The 13,373-nt window shown below is 43.9% G+C and overlaps 1 protein-coding gene across 2 annotated transcripts in view; it reads left to right on the top strand.

The window, feature by feature from the left end:
* The window catches only part of hdac4 (histone deacetylase 4), a 108,486-nt gene that overhangs the window by 27,919 nt on the left and 67,194 nt on the right, over positions 1–13,373 (top strand). For both annotated transcript variants that reach the window (XM_079169897.1, XM_079169896.1), the window contains exon 3: positions 10,991–11,053. In XM_079169897.1, the coding sequence (XP_079026023.1) occupies positions 10,991–11,053 (63 nt within the window). The remainder of the gene's footprint in view (positions 1–10,990; positions 11,054–13,373) is intronic.

Here is a 13,373-nt window from a genome sequence, read left to right as displayed (position 1 = left end):
AGCTAAGATGATGAACACAGTCTCAACTCAACACATGTTGGCATTGTAGTTGTCAGTATGCGGACATTAGCGTTTAGCTCATAGCACAGCCTCACATTGCCGCTGGCATGGCGGTAGACTCTTAGTCTACAAAAGTAACAAAAGATGGGCACCAGGGGATTTTGATAGAGATATGACTTTCTTTAGTTTTTCTTAATAAACTTTGATAACGCATTTCACTTCAAAGTACAGTTATTTTTCAAAAACCTGAAAGTTTCTTACTGAGAAAGCAAGATGTTCACCTGAAGTCTACAGACCTGCCCAATGGTCATTGCGGATCACTTTGTTAGCGGATCGCCAACACTGCACTCCACAATGAGTCTCCCTGATTTGTAAGCACTTTAATGTAAATATCTCAAGTGTTTTAAATCCTCTGAGCAGTTGCCAACGCGGTGCAGAATCCCAGAACTTGAACTGAGGTTGCCGTGCTCATCCTTGCTCGCTCTTTAAACAAGCAAAGAACCCCCCCCCCCCCCCCCCCCCCCCCCCCCCCCCCCCCCCCCCCCCCCCCCCCCCCCCCCTAAGCCTCTCCTAGCACCCGAGTCCAGGAGCTTTGCCAAAAGCAGCCTAACGCTAAACATTCACAGCGCCGGGGAAGAGAAAGCAAACTCTGGGAAGGTACAGGATTGACGTCAGAGAGAGCCACATGTAAGACATTCCTTCCTAATTACGGGGGAATGCGCTGGCTGTATTGTATGAAAAAAAAATGCTCTGGTTCATATTCGTTTTTTTAAAGGTGTGTGTTTGTTTTATAGATCGTGCTACCTTTCAGGATTAATTCTCTCTGTTCTTCCACTTTAGCCAGCCCTATTATTTACATCCTACTTATCCTTATTTTTCTTTCTTTTTTTTCACATTGCAGTTCCAATTTCCTCCTCCTCCTCCTCCTCCTCCTCCTCCTCCCTTTCAACCCTCCTTCTTCCTCCTCCTCCTCCTCGGCTTCCTCCCTTCCTCTTCCTCCCCAACTTTGTGGCAGATCATCTAAAATCGCCAACTGACACCTATGCCCAGTCCTGCTGGATGTGTTTCTTGTGTTCAGTAAGGCTGATGTGATGATTTCTGCTGAGCTGTTATTCCTCTTTCCAGGAATGTACGAGCTGTTCCTGACTGGTACACATTGCCTAGTTTTCACAACACTTTTAAACTGGATTTAACTAGTCTTTGTCATTGTGGCTCAACTTTCCCTTTCTTCTTTTTTTTTACATAGGGAGTTTTGCAAAACTGTAATGCTTTATAGTTTCAATGAAATGACTGTTTAATTTCATTCTTTTCTGTTGATCTTCAGGAATCATAGAATCTAACAGAGAAGACAGACTAAGTTTGTCACTAACAATTATATTAGATTGAAGGAAGCAAGGCAGATTTCTCTAAAAATCAATGCTTGTTGTATATTATATATTATTGTTGTATATAATCATGGTGGATTAGGGTTTTACACAAAAAAATGTGAAATTCTTAAAATCAAATCTGCCTTGTTGAAAAATCCAGAATCTACGAATATGTAAATATTGTTCATTTCGGACATTTAACTTCTCTGAAAAGTCCATTCTGAATGTATGTACAGTGGAGGTTTCAAGTCATCACCTCAGTGAGTTTATGGTCTCAATCTCTAGTTTCAAGTCTTCTTCAACACAGCACGATGTTCATTTAGTCAATTATGGTCCATCTAGATTAAAATAAACCATACAGCAGGGTATGCTTCAGGGCGGGGCTGCCTTTTGATTGAGAGTTCGCTATCATGGCGTTGTTCTGTCTGGAAGTTGTCTGTGTTTTCATCTTAGAACTCAGAATCTCAGACCATGAATGTTTATTGCAACATTTTGGTTTCCACAAAACACTGGTTTGAAGTCACAGACGACGTCCACTTCCTATGTAAAGTCTTTGGGTGAGCACATTGAGACATTCCCATGTCAGCAGATGAATATGGAAAACAATTCTTTGGTGTCAAACCAGTCTGCACATGTATAATTCTGCACGGTGGAACTCAAACATCCCAGTGGAGCACACAGTTTGGACTGGAGGGGTACTTTAAATAAGCTGCTGACAACATAGAGATTAGTATGCCGAGATAATACACCTGTGATAAATACCAATTGTGTTCTCAGCGAGATGTGTCATTAGGATGCTTTGATACAGGTGCTGTCTCCCAACATCCACTGTTGTCTGTTTTGAGATTCACGTGTTGGTCTGATATTATTCACTGCCAATATGACAGATTGTCGAATGTGAGATTGTTACTTTGATGAAAATACACCTTTTTAAATTACAAACTGAATAAAATTAAGATGGAATTTAGTGAAAAACACAAATCCTAGAAGTGGATGGTACTGTGTGTATGGAAATCTTTAACCACTGTCTTCCATTAAATCCTAAAACTTTTAAAGATTGCGCAATCCAGTCTCCTAGAAATTTGGGAAAAAATGTTGGGAAGTGACAACTGCTAGCAAAGCTAAAATTAGAACAGGGTGTCTCTGAAACCATTTTTTAAGGTCTTATTTAAAGATATGGTGCTTTAGTGGAAGAGACAGGGGCTGACATTAGTGTGATGGTGAGGTGTGAGGGGGTTTCTCACTCACTCACACACACACACACACACACACACACACACAGAGGGAGTATTTGTGCTGAAAATGGAGACAGGAGGGCACCTGGGGATTTGCTGAGGCTCCCATATCAACTGCAGGAATGCCTTTGAAGCCCTTTCTTCCTCCCTCTGGATGCATTTTATTAGTAGGGGACAGCTACTGATCGGACACATCCCGGCTGATGCGAAGAGAGATGTTGGAAACAAAACAGAGAATGGCAGTCAAGGTGATGGAGGCCATCAGCTGGTGAACTAAAAATGATGTTTTTTAGCTCCATCGCACGGGCGCTCTGCTTCGGCGCCGAATTAGAATCGTCTTCACGGTACGGTTGAGTCTCAGCCGCTCTCATGAACACCACAGAGGCATTCATTTTCATCCGTGGGGGTCTGATGAACCGAATAATGTACAATACCCGTTTAACACCAAACTATAGCAGGACGTTCTTAAACTCCAGACCAGAGATAAGGAGATAACGTTATGATCAAAGAATACATCAGGACTGCATCTGTTCAACATATCCTCATACAACTGTACATATGTCTAGCAACAGTATTGCAATTTTTACACGCATGCAGTCTTTTCAAAATAAACTTCTTTCTTTAAAGGAAACAATTTAGTTAGGTTTAGGTAAAGATCATGGTTTGGCTAAAAATAACTTCTTGGTTAGGTTTAGGCAACAAAGCTACTTGGTTTAGAAAAAAGATTATAGTTTGGGTTAGTGACTTTATTTCAGTGTCGAAGTTAGGTGACAAATAAGTCAACGTTGACTTCTGGTTACACACGGGACACGAACAGCAGTCTCCTGGGTGAAAGTCCTGTCCTTTTGCTTGCTGGTTCACAATTACGTGGATTACATAAAATTGATTTTGTGGGATACATATGAATTACTGTACATTACTTTTCGTAGGTATAGCTACGAACAGTGGAAGAGAAGAGCCTGGTCTGTTGGCTTATTTCGTGGTCATCCTGCCCCTATTGGCCACAAAAGGAATCTCTGCAGCTTTAAATAACGTGAAGAAAATAACGTGAAGAAAATAACGTGACGCTTCTGGAGTAACGCTCTATCACAGCACGACTCCACAAAGAGGCATTGACGTGCTCCAGCTTTTACCTTTTGTCTGTTCACCCACACATGTGCACTCACAAAGACAAACTAATCACAGGCCTCCAACACAAACACGCTGTGATCCTCCAAGCTGGTGGCTGCAACACACACTTAACAGGTTACGACGTGACCGGACACGTTGGGAATCACACCCATATTCCAGGCACCGACGCACGGTGCCAACTTTAGTTTGTTGCATACATTCCGTGGAGCAGCCGTGACGCCGGTGGTACGGCGTGTTCTGGGTTAAATCTGATAGTCACAGATACTTTGCAGATGTGCTCACATCCCAAAGACACTGTACTATGCCCGAGTGACCTTAATGTGAGGTAGACCTGCTGTGCGTGTATATAACAATATTTGTGACCTATTGTGTAACCAGTAAGTGGAATCTTCCATCTGATGTCCACATGTGTAATGCTCTTACAAACAGAAAGGCCCTTCTCTCTATTCAGTGACCCCTCCACTCCTCTACAGATGTCCGTGTTGCTGTTAGTACCCTAACACACACACACACACACACACACACACACACACACACACACACACACACACACACACACACACACACACACACACACACACACACACACACACACACACAGACACACAGACACACACAGACACACACACACACACACACACGCAGAGCACTCGTCTTTGGTATCACAGGGATCTCCTGTCTCTCTATGGACTTAGCTCTTGGTGCCCGCCTGCTGCCGGACCACATGGCCTCTCTTTCTGAAAAGTTTCTTTTCTGTTATGGTGGAGCTCAGTGGGCTGGACCAAATTACCTCAAATTCACATCTAACTTGATAAAAAGTGTAACAATATCAACAATATATTTGTATGTACATCACAAATTGTTATGATTGATGTTTTTTCTCGTTGGCTTACTTCTAATATATAAATCCTTAATTACAGTACTGTGAGCGGATTGGTTAGATGTCACGTAGCTATTCTCAGATGAATTATAATTAATTCAGACACTTAATTAATTTAAATTTAAGAGTACATTTTAAGTTTGTTTTTCCACCCCAAAGGATTGTTCATCTATGATGTTGATGATGTGTGTATGAATGTACCCACCCTAAATGCATACATGATGAACTAGATACAGTCTTTGTCCGCTTCATAACTACTGAGTCATACACACGTACATGAACACACACACACACACACACACACACACACACACACACACACACACACACACACACACACACACACACACACACACACACACACACACACACACACACACACACACACACACACACATTTGTACACACAGACGGGGCGCTCAAACCCAAATTGGTCCAGCAGTAAAAATAAAGTCAAAGGCTGTGGTTCGTCTTGTAGGTTGAAAATGCCCAAAGGAAGTGCTGAGTAGTTGGTAAACATGGCCGCAACACCAACAAGTGGTTTTCAGCAGGGCGGTGGTGAGGAGTTGGACATGGGTTCATTCCTGCACACAGACAAATTCAATTCTAAGTAATGGAATAAGTTAGAAAAGCATCACAGTTGCTGCTCTGTATTTCATTTATTTTACTTTTCAACCATTGTCAACAAATTATTTGTACATAGAACAAAGATAGGATTTTATTTTTATTTTTTATTTTTCATTTTTTTACACAATACGCATTACAAACAATAATCCTTGAAAGTGATCGCTTAGATTTATTTATTTTTACCCCAACAACCGACGATTGCAGATATATTCGTTCAGGTGTGTGCGGTGCTAATAATGGGATAAAAGTTATGCAAAAAATCATTCCAAAACACAAACTGGCAATGTACTCAGCCAATCACTGAAAGCCAATATATTCCAATATATAGGGAGTGGTCCTCTTCTAGAATTGTGTTCTTCAGGTTTTGTCGAGCTCAGAGTTGAGTTGAGTTTATTTTATATGTTGCTTATAAACGGCAATCATCATGTAATTAAATTATTTCAAAAGACCTACTTAGATGACACTTAATAAGTCTCCAAGAGGAATCTGCCAGGTTGAGAGAACGCATCCAATTTTGATAATGCCATAGTGAACTTGCATATTAACACGTAAAAAACAAAAAAGTAGTTAATTCAGCTTTCAATCGCATGACGGATCTCTCATTTTGGAGCGACCCCCCCCTCGTATGGCGGCTCCGCGGCAGGTTGTCTTGCGGTGTAGAGTGACTGGGACAGGTTGGCACGGCTGGCACGCGCTCAGACTGGCTCCGAGTTTGGTTGTAGCAGAAGGGCAATTTTGGTGGAGCCTCGGCAGACAGGATGGCATAGTTGGCAGAGTGGAGGGGTGGCAGAGCTCTGGGGCTGATATCGAGGGGCTCAGAATACACCAGGCTGCAGTTGTAGCGGACCGGACAGGTGGACTGAGGCTGGCGAACTCTTGTGGGGACTGGAAGTCAGACAGCGGTAAAGGTGACTTGGCACCTTCCCGGTCTCCAGGAGGAAAGTTGTGTGCCTGTGCATAAATTCAACAGCTCCATGTGCACAAATGCGTTTTAATGACAATGTTCATGCTCCGTGGGTTTTTTTTTCCTTCTTTCCTTGCATCACGGAGGGATTCTCCTCCTCATTGTGCACCGGGTGTGTATCCACTGAAGCGGGCACTCCTGCTTCCTGCGAGCCTCCGAGCCAACTTGTCCCCGTGCCAGGCGTCGGTAACTTGGCACTCCGTCTCTTCCTTTTCCATGCGGCGATCACGTATGTCTGTCCGCACGGAAGTCTGTCGGCACATCGAGGCCTTTGAAAAAAAAAATCACATCCCTACCTCGGCTTGGAGGCATGCGTGTACTTTTTCCTCGGCGTGTATGTATTTTTACTCTCCACATGTCCGTATATTCCTACACGTCACTGGGGGAGATAGAGTATGCTTAACTGTTGCTGAGGGGCATGCATATGGCACGGGTCACCATAGGTCAATACATTAAAGTATCCGTCAGTGTGCACATGACTCTCGGAGTAACGGTGTCCGGCATTGTGCTGTGCTATACACACTCCTACGCACAGCAATAACACCCGGCAGGACATCGCTTTATTACATAATAAACATATCGCTGCGTGCATGATGCACAACAAATATGTTCTAATCAGTGTAAAAAAATAGAGCTCCTGTTGTGGTTTGATTTCCCGCTTAAAGTGCATGCCATTTCCCGCTTCTAACCAGTCTGCAACAGCAGGAGCACAGCTGAAGGTCGCACCACAGAACAAGCGGTCTCATCTCACTTGAACTTTATCCGTTTGTTGCCGCTGTAACAGCAGATAATGGCTGTGCTGCAGAGAACTATTCAATCCAGCTCTGAGGCAGCAGTGACGTGGTTTAGACAGGATGGATAAGTACCTTGTTTGGACCGGACAAGAGTAATTTGCAGGCAAATGTGAGGCTCCATATACACACTGCGTCTGCTGCAGAGTGGACAGTGCACACAGGCACCCTATCCATCACGGCTGGCCTGGGAAGACCATAAATCAGGAGTGAGGCAGGGGAAACCAGACCAGTGGTTACACGTTACTATCACCAACGTGGTTGTCCAGATGCGTTCCATGGATTAACCAATGAACCTTCGTGGATTTGTATCCATGGCATGGCTCTGGGCATGGCAGTGTTGTTCGGTCAGTCCACCACTTTGGTCCAGACGGAAATATCTTAACAACTGCCGAATGGATCGCCATTTCATTCGCCATACGTTCACACGTCCCAGACGACACCGTGAGGTCAACATTTTAATTTGCCCAGTACTTTGGTTCATGACCAAATATCCACAAAACTAATATCACACAATATTCTTTAAAGAGTAGGGGGGGGGGGGGGGGGCCTTCTCAATAATAAAATAACTGGACATTTTAACCGACCAGATTGAGATACAGAATTACTCAGTGAATTGTCAGAATAATAATCATTTTTAGATTATTTTTAGAAAAATACCCTTGTATCCCCATGTCATGTTTACACTGTTCATATATTAGCTTTTCAACTAGGCTACTGGAGTTGTTCACCAGGGACCCTTCGGCATTCATTTGACTCCTTTCAAGTAGGAAAGTATATGTACAACATTGTACACATGCGGGCTCTTAAGGTGTAGTGCTGGTATTCATAATGGCACCACAAGCTTTAGAAAGGCACTGTTCCTCGCTCTCTTTTTCTCTCTGCATATTTGTTTCTTGTGGTTTCCATGGTGATTTTCCCTAGTCACCACGTGTTAAGGCGGAGAGCTCTTGACCTCTCTTCCTCCCCAGGCGTCAGAGGTCAGCGTCTGCTCAGTCGCTGCTGGACGACCTATAAACCTGCCTGGTTTCCATGCGACACTCTTCCTGTACACATAGAGATACAGTACATATACACCTTTATCACATATACACATCTACAACTTTCCCCTCACGCTTTCTCTCTCTGTTTGTCTGTCGCTCTCTGCATTTATCACGACGCATGCCCTTCCTCGTGGTTTTTAGTGAATGAGACGGTAAGGGTGGAAGCCATTATTAAGTGCGACAGAATGAAGATGCAAAACACTCACTTACACTTTCAACTCTCCCTTCGCCTTGGCCTGTCTCTCGCCCATCGAGCTCTGGTGTCGTCTTTCTGCCATCTGCCACCCTGCAGACACACACACACACACACACACACACACGCATATAGTGAGCCTTCATGTAATACTCGGTCATCACAAAATGATGTTTCCTTTCTTCTAGAGATGTCTTTTACACGGTTAGGTCTCCCCTCGCCGTCCATCAGACATGTTTTGTTAGTTAGCATCTAATATTTGATAATAGCAGATAAATAGAAACAAAAGAAAGCAGGCTTGTTTCCCCCCCAGAACGTGAAACTCCAGAATGCGCGTTTGTGTGTAAGATATGAATATTTAATCCAGCCTCCTCCCTCCGTCATGTATTAATCATGGAGCCAGTCTGCTTGGGCTGAAAATAGCGCCTAGCAACCCAGAAAAACAAAAATTCACAGTGTTGTGGGTATGTCATGCGCTGCTGCTCGTTCATGTGTGACACAGCACATGGTCTGCTCTCACATTTTCCTTTCTGCCACGCTAACCCCCCCCCCCCCCCCCCCCCCCCCCACGTCTGCCAGCACTGGTTCCGGGGCGATGGAGATTTCTCACGTTCGCGCCAGAGAGACACACTCGTGGTCGTTGCTTACTTTTCATTTTGAAAGCGTTGCTGTCTTCCAGAAAGTTGCTTGTCTGCTCCAGACTCTGACAATATTTGCTTGTCTAGCGCACACTCTTTAACTGAAGTCAGCCTGCTGTGTCTGCGCCGACACCCACGTTGGTACAGGCGAAGTTTGAAATATGTGACTGTAAGAAAGTCTGCTTGGTAAACGCAGTGATAATGGCGCGATTACTGACCCCCCCCCACCATCCGTACCAGCTGCCAATCATAAGGATAAACCGGTGTCGGCTGCTGTTACATCATTTCTTTTCCAGCCGAGCTGTTTGCAGGTGTGAGCAGAACTGTGGCAGCGAGTTGGTGTGAGCGGGGCACGAGGACGGTGGCTCGTGAAACCCGAGCCAAAGACCGTCTGCCGCCTGGCAGTGACACACAAAAGCCACAGTTTGCCACATGATGGTATCCTGGGAAACGCTCTCAAATTCATGTAAGCGGGCTGCTCGCAATTCAGACCGACGGGCTAATAATAGTCTGGTCTGTGTGTACAGTGGAGTCAGGGAGTATTAGGACATTGATATGTTTTTCATCGTGTTGGCTGCACTAAAAACGAGAACAATGAGGCGCTGACTTTCAGCTTTGAGCACGTTTTAAAGGTGTCATCGGCCCTCATCTCTCTATTCAATTTGACTTGATTCCTGATGAGTCAGTTTTATTAGATAAATAACACGCTGCTCAGAATTTCTCCTATGAACTTAATTTTCTTCTACGAGCGAGTAACGCTGTAGTTAGATTGTGTAAAGTGCACGTTGAACGCTGAGTTGTAAACACTTTTTCCTGTTTATGAAACTGTGGACAAAGGATTTTGACTAAAACATGAGACATCTATTGTTGTTTTTTCTGCAACGGTTAGAATAATAGAAGTTAGAATAATAGAATAGAAAGAATAATAAAAGACCAGCAACATGCAAGGGCAGTATCTTGTCCCAACTCCCAACACTATCCATCTGATGTGGATAGAAACGCCCTTAGATTAAGTCATTTCATTTTTTCTGTTCAAAATCCAATATGCATGAGTACAGAGCACACACACACACACACACACACACAATAAAAACTGTCCTTACATCTCTGTGACCACATCACTCCCAGGTTAGACCCAGCCATGAATACAGTATATCATAATCATTTGTGTAGAGGAGTGGGGATAGATGAGAAGACAAGACAACATGTAACTGCACTTATTCATAAGAGCAACTATCTTCATTTTTAAGTCGATACGTTTCTGAGACATCTGTTCATCGCTGAAGCCAGATCAGCTTTGTTGGTACATCATTGTAAAAAAACAGAAATGCCTGTGAAATCCACAGTAATCTACTGTGTTTGTGTACATGACAGCGCTGTAAACCATTTCACAGTGGAATACTGTGTATTCTATTGAAAATGACAGTAATCAAGGAGTTACTTTGAGTGCACCGTAAGGAAGTCGCTGCTGTATAAAACGACAGTAACCAACAAGGTATGGCCTGAGGATCACTTTAAGTAAAGTAAATAGTTTTTTACCTCAGATTTTAACATTATGGGAATTGTGTAGTTCATCAGCATCCTGAACGCAAAGACTCACTAATGTGGCGTAACAAAGATGGTTGAAATTGATCTAATCCAATATTGACTATAGACATAACTGAGTGTTTATGAGATGTGTTTCAGTAAGACACTTTTCAAGACTGAAATGATTTCAAACGGAGCCCCCCTGGTTGGATTTGATACCTTGTAATATGTGAGCGCTCGGTCTGCTCTGCTGTTCTCTCTCTCTCTCTCTCTCTGTCTGTCTGTCTGTCTGTCTGTCTGTCTGTCTGTCTGTCTGTCTGTCTGTCTGTCTGTCTCTCTGTCTCTGTCTCACACTACGATGAAGAGATACCTCATAACTGTACACATCTGCCTCCTTCTTGCCACTTTCTATTTCCTTGTTTTCCCTCGTCCCCTTGGCTTCTCCACACCCCCACCCAGTCCTCTTTGCCTCCCTTTGCTGGGAGCCGTGGACAGATGTTGATGGCTTGACTCTACACAGCTGCTGATTTTGTTACCATACTGAGCACCACATCTAAGCCCTCCTGTTTTCCTTTTTTCCCTACTCTCTGACAGGTGGCTTCACCAGCAACGAGCAGCCCGTGGAACTTCTCAAACCAGCTGCACTCAACCATTTCGGTAGGGTGTGTGTGTGTGTGTGTGTGTGTGTGTGTGTGTGTGTGTGTGTGTGTGTGTGTGTGTGTGTGAACTTAATTTGGACTGTGTCAAAGACTTTTCACTTGGAAACAGATTTGGATCAGTTACTTCACTACTCCTACTACTACTTCTTCTTCTGCAGAAATCCACTCACTTAGAGTGGAGTGACTGATGCAGTCATGTCCTTTGGGTTTGCTGTTGTGCGAAGCACCACATGTGATTACAGAGCATCAGCGCTCAGCCGGGGATTTGATGACATCGCGGTGGCCTCGGCTGGCTGATGCACGGCTCAAGAATACACTCCGTCAGTGTCTGTTTCTGAGGGAACTTGTCATTTACTCCCGAGCGCGTAATCCCTTTTCCACCGGCTGACATCATGCGTCGTTTTTAGCACATGGCAGTGTGTTATTCAGCGACGCACACGCGTGCGTGTACGAGAGAGCGCACGAGAAACGAGGACAATTTTGTTGGAACTTCGCGCTCTTGTTGACAGGAACGTGGGGTGATCGCGCCACTCCAGCATGTCATCAGCCTACGAGCGGTATGTCACCGATACGGATGCCAAGCCCCGGAGCCCTTAGCCTGATAATAGCATGTTACGTTGCTTGCAACAGTGACACACGCAACTGCATCAATACAGGCGTACACATGACACTTACAAGCATATAAAGGATGTGTAATGGGCTTTGAAGTATGTGAGCTCTATGTGATTTGTTCAAATTAAATTCTATGCTACTTCATCTTTTTAGGGTTTCATTGTTGTTTAACTTTACACAAATGTGGCGAAAAAGCACAATAACTTAATTTGATGACCACGTTTTTGTAATAACAATAACCTTGAAATTCCTCTCGAAAGCTGTGATACACAGATAGCATAGCATTGTACTGCCGGTTGGGCATTTAAAGAAAACATAATGCACGTACACTCACACTCTTATACCCCATTTAGACCTGTGTTAACAGCGGGGGGGGACGTCTGCCTAGACATCTCATTTAACTGATTCCCTTTTGACAGATGGCGATATATTGAGAATGTGTCAGCGAGTGAAACTGAAACTTAACTGACAGCATGAATGGGACAAATGTGGGTTCAAGGATCATCCAGTAGACCCTCGTCATTCCCACGTCACCTGTATGAAGGGGTCATTTGCATTTCAGAAACACATTTACTAAAGACATAGGACTAGTCAGTGATGTATGCCGTGGTCTGAGGCATTCTGCTTTCAGGGTTCATCCCATTCTCGTCAACACCTAGAGGGAATTTCTTCAAATTTGGTACAAACGTTCACCCAAACTCAAGGATGAACTGGTCAGATTTCGGTGGTCAAAGGTCACTGTGACCTCACAAAACATGTTTTTGGCCATTAGTCAAGAATTGAAATGCTAATTATGACAATTTCGCACCAATGAATTCAGGATAGGATGAAACGAGGACATGATGACATTTTGGACGGACATCTTGACTGGTTGGTTGGACTGAGCTGCTGAATTAAATTAGACTTAAAAAAAAACAATCTGCGTTTGGCACAGCCCTAATAATAACTAAATGTTTAAATGCCTGCCAAAAAAAGGACAACAGCATTTTATTGGAATAAGAACAGTACAATGCTCTATTAGCACGTTGATGAGATGTGTTAGAATTAATTAACTGGGTGCCAAGAGCAACAGTAACACTGTGTGTGTGTGTGTGTGTGTGTGTGTGTGTGTGTGTGTGTGTGTGTGTGTGTGTGTGTGTGTGTGTGTGTGTGTGTGTGTGTGTGTGTGTGTGTGTGTGTGTGTGTGTGTGTGTGTGTCCTATGCTGTGATGTCCATTTCAACACAGAACCTAGTGAGGCAGCAGTCGGCGCTGGTAACCTTAAAGGAATATATTTCACCCTCAAGATTACTATTTGTATGTGAAACCTTTTTTTTCCAATCATGCCTCCACGGTGAGCGGAGTATCCGTAAAAACAGAATAAAGCCTGTAATGAATTGATCGAATATGAGGCCGCGTATAACAACAGCAAACCTATATCAAAACACCCCGTTTACAAACTAGCTCGCAATCCGTGCGGTACAATCCAGGTCTCATTTCCCAAAACGCACGCGTTTTCACCAAAACCTCACGATTAAAACACGTCCTCCACTACCGCCTCGTGCACGGACTCGCAGCGCGCAAGCACGAGACGCTAGTGGCGGGAAGTGTTTACCGCGGAGGTGTGCGAGAAACACTATGTTTTTTTTTGTCCAAGAACTCAAGGTAACACACAAAATGGTCATTATGAAGGTGTGTGTGTGCGTTTTGTGCATTTTTTGTTCCAGA

Source organism: Pholis gunnellus, assembly GCF_910591455.1.
Source record: "Pholis gunnellus genome assembly, chromosome: 12".
NCBI classification, from domain to species: Eukaryota; Metazoa; Chordata; class Actinopteri; order Perciformes; family Pholidae; genus Pholis; species Pholis gunnellus.
This window is presented reverse-complemented; position numbering and strand designations above follow the sequence as displayed.